Genomic DNA, 17694 nt, shown 5'->3' on the forward strand with positions numbered 1-17694 from the left:
ACTTCTGTACCCAGAAGTGAGTTAAACCTGACAAAATCTTCAAAAACATCCTTTTGGGGATGTCCTCATTTGTAAAAACAGGTTTGTTTGTTTGTTTTAAGTTTTCTTTTCTTAAATTGTAAAAATGCAGAAAGTTTTCTGTTAGGGTTAGGTTATAGTATTTATAACTACCTGTATGTATAAAACAATAGAAGTCTATGCAATGTCCCCATTTAGATAGCTAAGTAAATATGTGTCTGTTACCATGAGTGGAAATCTCGGGAGCATATAAAAGGCCTAAAATGAATGTGCTGAGGCGCATGTGGGATATGGAGAGGTGTTGTGTACCCTGAGGCCTGTAACAAGGCTGAGCGTTGCAGCTTTCAACGGTGGGAGGTTTGGGTTTGGCCTGGCACTCCTCTACCCTGTACAGGTTTCTCTGTCTGTCTGAACAGATCACCTGCCGTTCCCGCAGCCCCGAGCCACAGCTCTTAGAGCACTTGAGAGAGAGAGAGAGAGAGAGAGAGAGAGAGAGAGAGAGAGAGAGAGAGAGAGAGAGAGAGAGAGCAGGTAAGGTTATGTCATATATAATTAAGAGGGAGGGTGCATGCATTTCCAAGGTTTGTCTGTACTTAAAGGCACAGTATGTCGTTTTTCACCACTAGAGGTCGCCTATTCAAAACAAAGGCATAGTTTGATGACGCCAAGAATGGGAGTTGTTGTCTTCACCTCACAGTCGGTGGAAAAAAATCCGACGGGACTCGGGCAGAAATAATAGGTAACACTTTACTTGAAGGGGTGTGCATAAGACTGACATGACACCTTCATAACCATGACATGACACATGTCATGAATATGAAGGAGGTTTTATGCATATTTATGACTGCCATTAAGTGTCATTCGCTCAATTATGACATTTTTAATGCAAATATGACATTGTTTGAGATGTCTTTGTTATGACAACTTGACATAAAGCAATACATCATAACCTGTCAGTGTCTTGGTCATGACAACTTGACTTTATTACCAAGACAACATAAATTGTCATAAACATGACATAGCAGATTAATTATCAAACTTAAGAAAGCTTTATGGGTTAACATTACATTAAACTGTCATGTGGTTGGTTTTGACATTGGCTGTCATGAGGCCATTATAACATTTTAATGACAAATTCAATGTGTACCACTGTAGTTGAGGTCAAGAAACATATTCATGACACAGTTATAATGGCCTCATGATAGCCAATGTCACAACCAACCACATGACAGTTTAATGTAATGTTAATCCATAAAGCTAAGTGGTTTCTTAAGTTTGATAATTAATCTGCTATGTCATGTTTATGACATATTTATGACAATTTATGTTGTCTTGGTAATAAAGTCAAGTTGTCATGACAAAGACACTGAGAGGTTATGATGTATTGGTTTATGTCAAGTTGTCATAACAAAGACATCTCAAACAATGTCATATTTGCATTAAAAATGTCATAATTGAGCGAATGACACTTAATAAGACATAAACATGCATAACACCTTCATGATTATGATTATGAAGGTGTCATGTCAGTCTTATGCACACCCCTTCGAGTAAAGTGTTACCAAATAATATTCATGGATGAGATTATTGATGTTACTGTAGTATAAAGCAGAGCAGGGCCGAGTGCTGTGGAGCGTAACGAGTAACGATTGCTAATGAGAGACGAGCACGACACACGGTTCAGGAGCAGTGGAGACGCCTCTTCAGCTTCTTCCTTTTATCATTTACATTTGTGTGTTGAAAATGATGCTATAACGTTGCTCTGTGCGTTCGCTCGGCGGCTGCTATGAGACACTTGATGCACACTGCACTAAAGCTAGATCGATATTACAATATCATTTTTGTAGAGTATCTGGTTTCGTTTTGAGGAGATAGCGATCTTTTTGAGGCCGGACCCCTGGCTGTGAGTGTGTGTGTGTGTGTCAAGGAACGCCATTAGGGACAGACTTTCTGTGGACTCGCTGGTGAGTTACTAAAGGCGAGTCGAAGGTTAAAAACTTTTCCCCAACTTAGAATGGTTATGTCATGTGAGCCTGACCAGATACTCTACATTTTAAAGCTGCAGTCCGTAACTTTTTTAAGTTAAAAATAATCCAAAATAATTATATTAAAAAAAACATATTCTGCCAGTGGTCAAAACTATCTGCTTGCCATAGCTAGATTCAAAACGGTTAGCTTGTAATAATGATTTTAATTCCAGTGGTACTGGTGGGTTTCCGCGGGAAATTCGAGCATGTCTTTGCGTCATGACGTCACACCCGTACACATAAAGAAGGAGTTTCGGCTAGCCGGCTATACTGCGCGTGACGAGATGTTTAGATGTATAGGCTTTTCTCGCAGCACTTTACATAATTAAACTTATGGCATCCAGAAAGATCCAAACAACAATCATCAGTGTCAACTGGAGATTCAGCAGTTATAAAACCCAAAAGACTTCGTACTTCGGATTTAAGGTGGCTAGAGAAAGAGAAAGAAACCGTCTCATGCGAACACAAGGATTTAAACATCGGCGGGGCTTTTGAAAAGTGCGTGAACTCCGTGTTTTGAAGGGGTTCGAAACGGAAGAAGAGACGGCCTTTTTCTGCTGAACAAGTAAGACATTTCAATAGTTCAATCGTGTAACAGTACGTTTTCTTAATTCACACAGTTATGGAGTTTCCTTTGTTGTGCCTTTCTCGTTTTGCTATTATGGAGAATATGAATTCTGAACTACACAGGTCACCATAAAACACATTAAATTTAACATTAGTCACGCAATGCTGATGTTGTTAACATGAACAATTTGAGAACAAAGTAGGCTATAATTTGCACGGTTGCTGTAAATCGCGTTGATTAAATCTAACGAAGCTTATCATGTCGAATGCTTTTTCCCCCTTAGTTGGTCAGAACAAAAATGGATTTTACTTACTTGTTCAGAAGACATTTTCTTATGAAAATTCTTATGTTGGTCAAACTTTCAAAAAGTGAATCTGTGATTCTGTATGACAGTATCCACACAGCGCGGTGACTGACAGCAGCACTCGCCTCAAAGCACTGTGTTCATCCGCGCTGTTTCATGCCGATTTACAACCCACGTAAAGATGATAATTCCGCGAATCACTGCAGTTACAGATTCCGAACAGAGAGATGGCAACAAAGAGGAAAAGCTACGGACTGCAGCTTTAATAAATGCTGGATGACTTGTGTTGCTAAATGGCATGCAATTCATTTTAAAACATATTGTATGACAGAGATAACGCTGCATTACTGTTACTAAAAATAAAGCTGTGTCTGATTATGTTATGTTAGCCACTTAACAAAAGAGTGTTTTTCCCTGAGGCATGGTAAAAACATGGTACTTGCGCAAAATCAAGAAAACAAGCGATTCAAACAATAAGACTAACTGTGTTGAGCTGTATAACAATTCGTTTTCTGTCGTTGAATGTATTTAAACAGTTGTTCCCTTGTCTAATAAAACATATAATATATTAAAGGATTAGTTAGCACAAATGCTCGCCTTGCTCTGTTCTGTGATGCGCGTCCGTGACGTCACGTAATACGCAATTACATTGAAAAGGTCTCACAGAACAGATTCATCACAGAACAGAGCAAGGCGAGCATTTGTGCTTATAAAACTTCAACTTTTTTATTTATTTTTGAAATGACCGATGGTTTCGCTAGATAAGACCCTTATTCGTCGTCTGGTATCGTTTAAAGCCCTTTGAAGCGGCACTGAAACTGTCATTTGGACCTTGAACCGTTTGGGCCCCATTGAAGTCCATTATATGGAGAAAAATCCTGTAATGTTTTCATCAAAAACCTTAATTTCTTTTCGACTGAAGAAAGAAAGACATGGACATCTTGGATGACATGTGGGTGAGTAAATTATCAGCAAAAGTTTTTTAAAAAGTGAACTAATCCTTTAAAGTGTCTTTGTTTTTTCCATGGTTTCTGCACAATATAACTGGAAATCGAGGGTATAATGTCATTGATAGGCGACGCCATGACACGGCCCGTGTACTGGTTAAAATTGCGTATTTCTCTGGATTTAAACACTATTGGAAACATCTGGGATAATGGAAGTACACAAGTCAACAAAATAAATAAAACTGTTCTAGTGGTTTTTGGATATTTTAATCCAAAAATCGTACATATTGTGCCTTTAAGGAGTGTATTATTACTCACCAGGCCCCAGTCTCCTATATGCCAGCCAATGGGGCTCCTGCAGACGGGCATCTCACAGTCCTGTGTCCTGGGCGGCTTCGGTTGAGTCCCGCATGCATAGTCTTCCAGAGGAGCTCCGTCTGAACCCACACACACTACATCTCGCATCTGTTTCCCAGAGCCGCATGTCACAGAACACTACAAAAACATCAACATGTTTGAGTTTGAAGCAATGGCATACTAGCAATGTTTTTGAAAATTAAACCTACTTAAGAACCATTAAGATCTTTTCACATAGTGACATTCATTTTAATGACAACTAAGCACATTTTCTTTCAATTGTTATGGTATACCTTTACAATAACGCCCCATTAGTTAATGCATGACCTAATATTAACTATTAATGAGTACTACATTTGTTCCAGTATTTAGTCATCTTTGTTAATCTTCATTTTGTGTTCATTTGTGTGTGTGTGTGTGTGTGTGTGTGTGTGTGTGTGTGTGTGGTTTCCTACAAAGAAATGTAGCTTAGAAAACACAGGTTACAACATTGTATAACATCACTGAATAATATTATACATATCTTTATATAGTGCTAAATCATATTTTTTTTATCACTATACATTGGTTGACACAGTGAGGTAAATTAATGATGCAGTTACTAAAACTGCGCTGATTAAAATGGCATCGTAAAGATGCCCAAATAAAGGTGCGAACAGAATACAGTGTTTAATATACAGAATACATACAGTGACATTAGTTTTAATAAGCAAGTTGAGCATCACATGAAACTGTGACGAGTCATGCATATTGCAAAACATAACGATTATATACACTTTCAAGCTAAATAATCATATTGATTCAAGCATTTCATATTTATCAGCAAAAATTATAGCGATCCTGAAGAAGAAAACTTCTCACTCTCTCTGTCTCAAAAGCGTAGCTATCTGGGCCAATATGAACTAACGCCGTAAGGTGGATAATATATTCCACAGCCCATCGATCATTTTCAGTTTTATACTGCCACCTGTTGAGATTGAACTTTTGTCGAGATATCGAGAAAATATTAGGTCGTGATCACGAAAAAATAACTTTTGTTATGTCGAGATCCCGAGAAAATTAAGTTGTGATCTCGTGAAAACAGGAAAGAAAAATAATAATAATCCATGGCCTCTTAGGGCTTCAGTAGTTACATGCACTTACTGTAGTAATAACAGTAACTTATTAATGATTACATGCAACTAACCATAAACCAAACCCTAATTATATACTAATAATAATATAATTATTAATAATTATTGTGGTAATTATATACCATGCTGGTAATTATGGAAGCTTGTGTCCGCCACAGAATAAAAAACAAAAAAGGTAATTGCGACTTATCTCCAGTTTTCGTGATATAAAGTCGTAATTGTATGTTATAAAGTCAGTCTTGCATGATATAGTCGCAATTGCATGTTATGAAGTCAGAATTGTGAGGTATAAACTCGCAATTCTGAGAAATAAAGTCACATGTAAACGTACAATTGTGAGATAAAAAGTCGCAATTATGTTTTAAAATGTTTTATTCTGTGGCAGAAACAAGCTTCCATAGATAATTACTATTACTCAGTACTTAACAATATAATTACAGAACTTCTGTAATTCTGAATCATTTGGAATTTCTAAAGAACATTTTTAATGGTCATACATTTTTTATTTAATAATCTTAATTTTCTTAAAGCTGCAGTCCAGCGTTTTTCCTCTTTGTCGCCATCTCTGTTTGAAATCAGCAATTGCAGTCATTCGCGGAATTATCAACTTTACGTGAGTTTTAGTTCGACACCCTCGACACGGCACAGCGCGGAGGAACACAATGTTTGAGGAGACTGTGTGAGGCTGTCAGTCGCCGCGCCGGTGTGGAAACTGGCATTCAGAATCACAGATTATTCTTTTTGGAAGTATGACCAACATAATAAGTTTCACCGGAAAATGTCATCTGAAGAAATAACGTCCACTTTTGTTCTTCTGACCAACTAACTGAAAAAAAGCATTGCAGTAAATCGCGCTGATTAAATCTAACGATCGATTATCATATCACGTCAAACCGTGCAAATTAGACTTTGTTCACAAAGTGTTAATGTTCAACGTCAGCATTGCGTGACATTTAATACCCTTCAGATATTTATCCTTGTCTTTGCATGGGCCGGTTGCAGTCTCTCTTTCCAAACTCTCAGTCCGAAGTCTTTTGCATTTTACAGCGGGTGAATCTCTTGTTGTCGCTGGTGATTGTCGTTTGAACCTTTCTGGATCCGCCATCAAATTAATAAGTTTAATTATATCAAGTGCTGTGAGAAAAGGCTATAAATCTCCACCTCCAACATCCTCACACTCATAGCCTACCAGCCGAGACTCTTCTTTATGTGTACAGATGTGTGTGTACAGATGTGTGTGTACAGATGTGTGTGTGTGTACAGATGTGTGTGTACAGATGTGTGTGTGCAGATGTGTGTGTACAGATGTGTGTGTACAGATGTGACGTAATGACGCAAAGACATGCTCGAATCTCCCGCAGAAATCCACCAGTACCACTGGAGTTAAAAACATTATTACAAGCTGACCGCTGTGAATCGAGCTACGGCAAGCAGAGAGTTTTGAACACTGGCTGGTTATGTACTTGCTCAAAAATTTATTTGGGATCATTTTTAACCCAAAAAAGTTACGGACTGTTTTTTTATTTTGGTGTGAACTAAGACTAAGGCAGGTTTTGTGAGATTCAGCATTACACATACCTGACTCCAGCCGGAAATGCTGTATTGAGCGCATTTCTGCATGTTGCAGTTGTGTTGGCTGAGAGGTCTGGGAGCGTAAGCGGCGCACTGAGAATCCTCAACCACTCGCGATCCTGCAGAGTCGTGAGACATACACTCCACTCTCCTCACCTGAAGACCCCCGCCACACGTCACCGGACACGGGTTCCACTCGCCAGTCGTCCAGCTGGCACACACACACACACACACACACACATCACCACACAGCAAGGACAATCAGAGCGAGTCAGCATTCACTACACCGGTCCAACCCAAGAAGCTGCACACTTCAGCTTTGGGTCATCAACATTCATGGACTATTTGAATATTCTAGGTTGAAAACAATTTAAGATCTATTAGCACACAAATATTTTGACTCGTCTCTCAGTTGTTAAATGCAATTTACAGTGATGCATTTTCAGCATTATCCATCCTTTTGAGCTGGGAATGCTTTTCTAGCAGATGAACTTTTGATTATGTATTACAGAAGTAATCGCAGGATAGTTTGCCCCATGTAAACAACACTTTAACATTCCTCATGTGCCATTCTGGTACACACAGACACCGAGAGAAAGTAAACTGAGTAATAAGCTTTGTTATTGCTTCTATCAAATTAGATTTTAATGCTAATACATGTAATATTCAAGTGTTAAGAAACTGTGTAACAATCACATATTAATAGCAATATACCCTCTAATAATACCATATTTTAAACATTTCTTCACAAGGCTGTTGGATTCTGTTTTAAGTGCACAGATGTAAACACCCTGGAAAAAAATGATAACCCAATTGTTACCTTAAAGACCTGTTTTTTCTCGATTTAATGCATAAACATGTATTTTGTTGGTATAAATGTATGTATTTAGGTGCATTCAGCATTATTAAATAATATTTTTGACTTGAATAAACATGTCACGCCTGTTTTGAGGTTTTGTTTAGTTTATGTTTTCATGTCTTTAATTTTGTATAATTCTCAGTCATGGTTCCTGTTTGTCATGTGATTCCTTGCCCTCATGTGATCATGTCATGTGCCTCCCTAGTCTCATTCTCATTTTCTGATTGGTTCTCTTGTTTCTTGTCTCACGTTCTCATTGGTTCATTGTTCATTGCCAGTGTCATGTTAAGTCATTAGTCTCTGTGTGTGTATATATATATATAGCCCTCATGTTACCATTGTCTTTGGACTAGCTTTGTTTCATGTCATCCTACTATTGGTAAGTCTTATGAAGTCAAGCCATTGTTTTGTTCACTTTGGATTATTTTCAATAAACTGCACATGGGTTCATTTCAACTTGCCTTCAATGGAAGTTTGTGACAAAACCACTTAATTTAGATGTTATCATATTTAGTTTTTTTTTTCCAGTACATATTTTGGTAACAATAAGTTCTCATTAGTTAATGTGACTTGTAACTTGAAATGTAATTAACTGTATTTATTAATCTTTGTTAAAATTGGTTAACAAAAATAAAACTGTTCTTTGTCCGTGCCAGCTCAGGTTCATTAAATATTAACAGATACAACTTTTAATAATGCACAAGTAAACATTGAAATTAACATAGAGCCTTATTGTAAATTGTTACCCATATTTTAGTTTTTTTTACAACAAGACAGACAAGTCAAAATTATTTACTGTGGTAATCGATAGCATGCCACAAAAATTACATTTAACCTAGAATATTTGGTAACGCTTCCTTTTACAGTCCTGTTACCCATGTACTTACAATGTACTTATTATAGTAATTATAATTACTGGGTAATAACTAGGTACTAACCCTGAACCTACCCCTAACCCATGTACTTGCCTTATATTAGCTAGTACTTTCTAGGTAAGTACACGTTAGTACTGTACTGTAAAAGGAAGCGTTACCGAATATTTAAGTGAAAGGACAAAAGCTGTTTTAATAGTTTACAAAGGCCTTCACACCACTACACATACGTTACACAAACATATAAAGATTTGTGCATTCTGGGAGATTAGAAGGACAAAGCAAGTGTTCTACAGAAACACTTTGCCTGTCAAAGTCAAGCAGGTGCTCCCAGAAACCTGAAGATGAGAGAAAAAAATGAAGATGTGAGTCACGGGGGGACAAAAGAATTTGGCCTTTCCCACAACAAAAGGGCAAAAGTTGTTCTCTGGCAGGTCGATCTGCTCAGGGACCACAACCGTTTCAGGTTTCTGTACATAAACATCACAGGAAAACCCCAGAGGGCACCACCACGACAAGTCAAAGGATCTTTTTGTTTTTAAAGACCAAATGCTGCTTTCTGCTTCACACGCAAATATATTCAGATAAACAAGGCAAACTAAATCAAAAGAACACAGAAGACACCCAGATAGTGGACTCGTCAACAAAACATCTAGGCTATATAATACATGCAGGCCATGATTTACTAGGGTCGCATAAAAAAAACGTCTCAGCTGATCTACTAAGGGGACTGTGTTATTCATTCATAATCATTTTTATGTGCCAGCTTTTATCTCACAACAGAATGGAGAATACATAGACATTCATTCAAAACATTTGCATTTATGTGACACATTTCTCTGTTTTATGCACACAAAATCCTAATTGAATTTAATACGTTGCTTTCATATTACAACAAAATACAGTATAAACCAGAAGCGGTAAAGCGTGAATACATGAATGTTTTCCATTTAGCACATATTTCTTTCCTGAAAATGTTAACTTTTCAACATTAACTGGTCATTTTACTTTTCAGTATAAATCTGTGGTGTGCAATGGCCTGAACATGTAAATAATATCACCGTTTTTTATTTATTTATGAATTAATCGGATATCGTCCCCCCACTCCGTAATTATTCTGAAATTGTCATATGCAGATCAACTGCAGAGAGCGGGCTCTCACTAAATAAGCTGATCATATCATTTCAAAAGATATATAAGGGTACTGTAAAGGACAGTTAAGTAAATAAATAGTATAATACATATAAATAGTGCATTTACTGTAACATATGTACATTTATACATAATTTTAATATTCACTACCATACAGAATTTGGGGTAGGTTTTTTTAATGTTTTGAAAGAAGTCTCTTATGCTCACCAAGGCTGCATTTATTTGATCAAAATACAGTAAAAACAATAATATTGTGAAATATTATGACAATTTAAAATATTTGTTTTCTATTTCAATATATTTAAAAATGTAATTTATTCCTATTGTCACGTTGTAGCAGGCAAAGAGCAGACACAGCAGCAGATGAAGAAAATACAAGAAGAAGAGAGTAAAATGCAATAACAACGAAACAGAAAGCACATTGGCATAGACAATGACCGACAACTAAAGACTACACTCCACGGCGTCATCAGCAGCGCTCAAAGGCTCTGCCCTTATGTTGTTGAAGTTTGGTTATTTAGGAAATTCATAAAAAATAATAATAGAGCAAGATACCCTGTTGAAATATGTGAGATATGTGGTTTATATAAACTGAAAAGGTAAAGTATAAATTAAAAATGATTGTGACCGGCGTGAAGGGGGAGGAGAATTTATACGTGCGTTACGTTTAGTCGATAAAACTTTTACGCAAAGGATACACCCATGAATCCTCCTTCATCGCTCCTCGACTCCTCGCGGTGAAATTAGAAAATTGAGATGTCCTTCAAGATGGCTGAGCTCGATCGGTTTCCGGGTCACAGGATGGAGGACGGAGGAGCGAGGAGGGATATTGAGAAGCACCCAAGATAATTGGCAACTAAAAAAGACACAGGTGGATGTTAATTAATAACTATGTAAGCAAACTAGTAACTGGAACAAAAAGAAACAGGAACTACTACAAAGGAAAGCAGGAACACACAAACTAAGTCTATATATATACATAACTGAAACTCAGGCTGAACATTCCATTAATCCCCTCTCCCGAAAGGCGTGTCATGGAGGACTTCGGAGGAGGACAGGGAGGAGACAATGGAGTGAGGATCCAAGGGGGAGATGATGGAGGGAGAAGCCAGGGGGTGCTTCTCAATACTCAAACTGAGGCTTCCTTATTTCGTCGCTCCTCCATCCTCCAGTCTGTGAACTGGAAACCGATCGAATTCAGCCATCTTGAAGGACATCTCAATTCTCTAATTGCACCGTGAGGAACGAGGAGTGAGGAGCTTCCAGAAGAGCGATGAGCGAGGATGCACAGGTGTCTCCTATGCGGAAGTCTTTGACCCACGTATAAATTCTCCTCCCCCTTTACATCTGTCCTTTACCTTTGCAGTTTAAATAAACCATATGTCACACATATATCAATAGGGCATCGTGCTTTCTCTTTATTATTTATTAATTTCCTTCATAACCAAACTTTAACAACATAAGCGCAGAGCCTTTGAGCGCAGCTGATGACGCAATGAAGTGAGGCTCGAGTGATCAAGAACATTCCAATATACAAATAAGCTTTCCCTCAATTGCTCTGTCCTCATTTTCTTTCCTTGCAGCCTTGCCTCCCATCCTACAGGGAGTGGGGCTGAGAGGCGAGGAAGGAAGCAAGGAATGGAAACATGGATACACAAACAAGAAATGAGAAGCACCCAGGGAGTAGATGATGAAGGGAGGAACCAGGGAGTGATCCGAGGAGCCAGGGAGGAGACAATCCTCGATACTATTCCTTATAAAAAACAATCGGATTGCTTTGATATCGCTACTTAGACCCAACTTTGCGAATCTCGGCTACTAGCCTTTAGTCCGCTAGCATTTCACGCGTGGCCTCGCGCCTATTGACCGTCTGATTTTACACCCGTTTCACTGAAAGGATACAGGTTATATCCGGCATTTCAGTCCTAAATTACTAGTGATATTGGTAGTATCACTACTAATCTACTGTTCATCTGTTATGGCGAACATATCAGATGTGTGTCTAACGTTACCTCTGAGTGCAGGTGAGGACACATTCGAACTGATTTCGGTACGATTGGAGCTTGAATCGGTGGAGAAACAGATCCGTGGTCTGCTAGAGAGGCAAGCCGAGCTGCGGGATCGGCGATCAGCGCTTGAAACGTCACGCGCCGATGCACACAAGTCAGTGGTTAGTAACTTTTTGACTCCGACTTCGTCCACTCCGTGCGTTTCTCTGCCCAGGAGGACGCGATCATCTCTGGCATCATTCACTCCGGCACCAACCCAACACCATGGACCCTGGGTGATCCCACAGCGGAAGACACGAGCCAGGACCAGAGCAAGAACCTCTCCGCCCCTCCCGGTCTTCGAGATCTCCACCCGGAACCGCTTCTCCCCTCTTCGCGAGTCGGAACGCGACGACGCCGTGATCATCGGCACTTCCATGGTCCGTCATGTCCGTGCTACCTCAGGTAAGGGTAAGGTGCGCACTCACTGCCTTCCTGGTGCTCGTGTTCTTGATGTCGCCGCACAGGTTCCCGAGATCCTGAACGGTGAAGAGCGCGTCGGAGCTGTGGTGCTTCACGCTGGAACAAACGATATCAGGCTACGGCAGACGGAGGTTCTGAAGAAGGACTACAGGAGCCTGATCGAGGCGGTACGCAGCACAGCGCCTGAGGCAACGATCATCGTGTCTGGACCGCTTCCCACGTACCGACAAGGACAGGAAAGGTTCAGTAGATTATTTGCACTAAATGAATGGTTAATGTCATTGTGTAATGAACAAAAACTGCTCTTTGTAAATAATTGGAATCTGTTCTGGGAGCGACCTAGGCTCTACCGTGCTGATGGCCTGCACCCCAGCAGAATCGGAGCGGCTGTTCTGTCGGACAACATCTCCAAGACGTTACACACCGTATGACTAGAAAATCAAATTCCAAATCACAGTCTTTGCTGTGCCAATTTAATTGATATAAGTAGTGTAGAACATTATATAGAAACTGTGTCTATTCCTCGTTTAGTGAGGCCAAATAATAAATCCACTGTAGGATCTAGGAAAAATCTTATTGTAATTAAACCTGAAAATCTAAATATCAGTGAACAAAAACAATTTCTAAAAACTAGGTCTTCTAAACATTAGATCGCTCACACCTAAGGCGGTTATTGTAAATGAAATGGTCACAGATAATAGCTTCGATGTACTTTGCCTTACTGAAACCTGGCTTAAACCAAACGAGTATTTCGGTCTAAATGAGTCTACCCCGCCAGGATACTGTTATAAACATGAGCCCCGCCTGATCGGTCGTGGCGGCGGTGTTGCAACAATCTATAGAGATATTATTAATGTAACTCAGAAAACAGGTCACAGGTTTAATTCGTTTGAAGTACTGGTGCTAAACGTTGCGCTCTTAGATGTAAGAAATAAATCCCTATTATCTCTAGCCTTGGCTACTGTATATAGACCTCCAGGACCATATGCTGATTTCCTAAAAGAGTTTGCAGACTTTCTCTCAGATCTATTGGTCAATGCCGATAAAGCAATAATTGTTGGAGATTTTAACATACACGTAGATAACACAAACGATGCGTTAGGGACTGCGTTTACAGATTTATTAAACTCCTTTGGGGTCAAGCAGAATGTCAGTGGTCCCACTCATCGTCTAAATCATACACTAGATTTAATTATATCATATGGAACCAATCTAACCGATATAGATATTATACCGCAAAGTGACGATCTCACCGATCATCACATGGTAACTTGTATAATACGCACTGCTGAAATTTGTCATGTTGCGCCACGTTATAGACCAGGTAGAACAATCCTTCCGACCACTATAGATAGATTCTCAAATAGCTTACCTGATCTATCTCAGCTGCTCAGAGAACCCAAACAAACAGATGAACTAGAGGAAATGACTAGCAGTTTGAGCACCATTTTCTCTAGTACATTAGATATTGTTGCACCAATTAGATCAAAAAAGGTTAGAGAGAAAACTAAAGCACCATGGTACAACAGTGCTACGCATGCTATCAAGAGAGAAACTCGTAACCTAGAGCGTAAATGGAAACAAACTAATTTAGAGGTCTTTAGAATCGCGTGGAAAGACAGTATGTCACGTTATAAAAAAGCTCTAAAAGCAGCCAGGGCTGAGCATCTCCGCAAACTAATAGAACATAACCAAAATAATCCAAGGTTTTTATTTAACACCGTGGCTAGACTAACAAATAAACAGACATCACCCGAGCAAATTATTCCGTTACAGTATAGCTGTAATGATTTTATGAACTACTTCAATGAGAAAATAGAAAGCATCCGAAACACAATTGTAAATGTACAATCCTCTATGGTGTCTTATGATTCAGCCTCAATTATCGCCCCTCAAGAACAACTACACCGCTTTACAACTATAGGACAGGAAGAGCTAAATAAACTTATCATTGCATCTAAACCAACAACATGTTTATTAGATCCAATACCAACTAAATTTCTGAAAGAAGTGTTACCTGTAGTGGAAGAGCCTCTTCTTAATATTATTAACTCGTCTTTATCTTTAGGTCATGTTCCAAAAATATTCAAGCTGGCAGTAATAAAACCTCTCATTAAGAAACCGCAATTAGATCCAAATAACTTAGCAAATTACAGACCGATTTCAAATCTTCCATTTATGTCTAAAATACTAGAAAAGACTGTGTCCGCTCAATTGTGCTCTTTCATGCAAGAAAATGAGATATATGAAAAATTTCAGTCAGGATTCAGACCGCATCATAGCACAGAAACTGCGCTAGTTAAAATTACAAATGATTTACTTTTAGCTTCTGACCAAGGCTGTATCTCAATACTAGTTCTACTCGATCTTAGTGCTGCGTTTGACACTATAGATCATAAAATACTCTTGGATCAACTACAAAACTACACTGGTGTTCAGGGACAGGCATTAAGCTGGTTCAGATCGTATTTATCAGACCGTTACCATTTTGTTTGTTTAAATGGGGAAAAATCGAAGATAACGTCAGTAGACTATGGAGTGCCGCAAGGATCGGTGTTAGGCCCTCTGCTATTCTCAATATATATGCTGCCACTTGGTAATATTATAAGAAAACATGGAATTAATTTCCACTGTTATGCTGATGACACTCAATTATATATTTCATCACGGCCAGATGAAAACACTAACTCATCAAAATTGACAGAGTGTCTTAAAGATATAAAATGCTGGATGACGCATAATTTCCTGCTACTAAATCCAGATAAAACGGAGGTATTACTTGTTGGTCCAAAAAACTATCCACAAAACCACTTACAATACAACTTTAATATAGAAGGATGTCCTGTTACTTTATCCTCTACGGTAAAAGACCTGGGAGTTATACTAGACCACAACTTGTCTTTCGAAAATCATATTTCATATGTTACAAGAACAGCCTTTTTCCATCTTAGAAACATTGCTAAATTACGTAACATGCTATCTGTTTCCGATGCAGAAAAGTTAGTTCATGCATTCATGACCTCGAGACTAGATTATTGTAATGCTTTATTAGCCGGTTGTCCTGCATCCTCAATAAACAAGCTACAGTTAGTGCAAAATGCAGCCGCTAGAGTTCTTACTAGGTCAAGAAAATATGATCATATAACACCAATTTTATCATCTCTACACTGGTTACCTATCAAGTTCCGTATCAATTACAAAGTACTATTACTGACCTATAAAGCCCTAAATGGTTTAGCTCCTGTGTATTTAATGGACCTTCTATCGCCCTACAATCCATCGCGTTCTTTAAGATCACTAAATTCGAGGCTTCTAGTCATTCCTAGGATATCTAAGTCCACTAAAGGAGGGAGGGCGTTCTCACATTTAGCTCCTAAACTCTGGAATAGCCTTCCTGATATTGTTCGAGGCTCTGACTCGCTGTCCCAGTTTAAAACTAGATTAAAGACGCATCTTTTTAGCCAAGCATTTACATAATGCTTACCTTTTATAATACTGCTGAATCAGATCAAATGCATTTAATACTATAAAACTTGAAGAGACTGTAGGTTATCTGTATAGGTTGCATAGTATTTGCAGTCATTACGTTCCTGTGTATATTGCATGAATGACGGGTGGTTGGGCAGATATTGTGTTGCGGTAGGTAGTATGCCATACGGAACCGTTGTCCACTGAAACTGCCTATTCACGCACCAGTGGGGCTCGACAGCCTTAGTCAACGGGTTGGCGCGTATGGTTGGGTTGCGGAGAGATTGTGAGATTGTGGTTAGGTCTCAGCAGCAGGAGGGACGTAGAGGTCAGTAAGCTGGGCTGAGTTGAGTGGGGGACGGAGGGGGGTGATTTTGGGACGCAAGAGTCACTGTCTTCATGTTTTGTCTTTTACGCCTGTGTTATGGAAATCATCATTATGAACAGCAGCTACGCTAATTATTTTCCCTTTGCTTTTCTGCTGTTATCTCGGGACGCGAGTCCCGAGAAAATGGCGTTCGTCAGCTCCAGTTTGTATCCAGCCTCTCACGGAGACTTCAGATGCTCCAATCACAAAGCCTATGAAGTGACGACTCAACACGGGCGATATGGACTCTCTATGGTGGACGGCACTGATCCTCAACAACTCGTCTTAAGACCGGCGTTCATACTTGGACTTCCAAAAAATACTCTAAATGTTCCGATCCAATCTGACTTGTAATGCTGCCCGAATCATGCACTGTTCCTTCGTTGGCCAGAGGAGAACTGGCCCCCCGACTGAGTCTGGTTTCTCCCAAGGTTTTTTTCTCCATTCTGTCACCTGATGGAGTTTTGGTTCCTTGCCACTGTTGCCTTGGCTTTTGGCTTGCTTAGTTGGGGACATTTAACATTTAATATTCAATAATATTATTGATCTGCCTTACTTAAGGTGGACGTTGACGCAATTTCTTTTAGAAACAAACTTTGTTATATTGTTATATTGTTTTTGTTATATTGTTTTCATGTTATCACTGTGAAGCGCTTTGATACAATCTGTATTGTAAAAAGCGCTATATAAATAAAGGTGACTTGACTTGACTTGACAATGGAGGGAGAACCCAGGGAGTAGATGATGAAGGGAGAAACTGTGGAGTGACCCAGATCAGAGCTATTAGGACGAAGACCCATGGCAGAACCAATGGAGGGAGAAGCCAGGGTGGAGCCGGGAGACTGACTGACTGAGGTGGAGCTGGAAGGGGTGGAGACCCAGGCGGCGAAGAGAAGACAAAGACCCAGGGTGACACCGTAGGCCTGGAGGGAGTGAGGACAATAGCAGAACCGGAGGGCAGGAGATTTGAGGCAAAGCCAGAGCGACGAGGGACCCCGGTGGAGCCTAAAGGGATGATGGACCACAGTGGAGCCAAAAGGGATGATGGACAACAGTGGAGCCCAAAGGGATGATGGACAACAGTGGAGCCCAAAGGGATGATGGACCACAGTGGAGCCCATAGGGATGATGGACCACAGTGGAGCCCATAGGGATGATGGACAACAGTGGAGCCCATAGGGATGATGGACCACAGTGGAGCCCATAGGGATGATGGACCACAGTGGAGTCCAAAGGGATGATGGACCACAGTGGAGCCCATAGGGATGATGGACCACAGTGGAGCCCAAAGGGATGATGGACTACAGTGGAGCCCAAGGGGATGATGGACCAAAGTGGAGCCCAAAGGGATGATGGACCAAAGTGGAGCCCAAAGGGATGATGGACCACAGTGGAGCCCAAAGGGATGATGGACCACAGTGGAGCCCAAAGGGATGATGGACAACAGTGGAGCCCAAAGGGATGATGGACTACAGTGGAGCCCAAGGGGATGATGGACCAAAGTGGAGCCCAAAGGGATGATGGACCAAAGTGGAGCCCAAAGGGATGATGGACCACAGTGGAGCCCAAAGGGATGATG

General features: G+C 39.9%; 1 protein-coding gene across 1 annotated transcript in view; it reads right to left on the reverse strand.

Moving 5' to 3' along the window:
* The window catches only part of paplna (papilin a, proteoglycan-like sulfated glycoprotein), a 118239-nt gene that overhangs the window by 25160 nt on the left and 75385 nt on the right, over positions 1 to 17694 (reverse strand). The window contains exons 12-14 of the mRNA XM_056255847.1: positions 6933 to 7137; positions 4183 to 4359; positions 328 to 478 (exon numbers count right to left, since the gene is read on the reverse strand). Of these exons, the coding sequence (XP_056111822.1) occupies positions 328 to 478; positions 4183 to 4359; positions 6933 to 7137 (533 nt within the window). The remainder of the gene's footprint in view (positions 1 to 327; positions 479 to 4182; positions 4360 to 6932; positions 7138 to 17694) is intronic.

Source organism: Rhinichthys klamathensis, unplaced genomic scaffold, assembly GCF_029890125.1.
Source record: "Rhinichthys klamathensis goyatoka isolate OS25496 unplaced genomic scaffold, OSU_Roscu_1.1 h1tg000123l_1, whole genome shotgun sequence".
NCBI classification, from domain to species: Eukaryota; Metazoa; Chordata; class Actinopteri; order Cypriniformes; family Leuciscidae; genus Rhinichthys; species Rhinichthys klamathensis.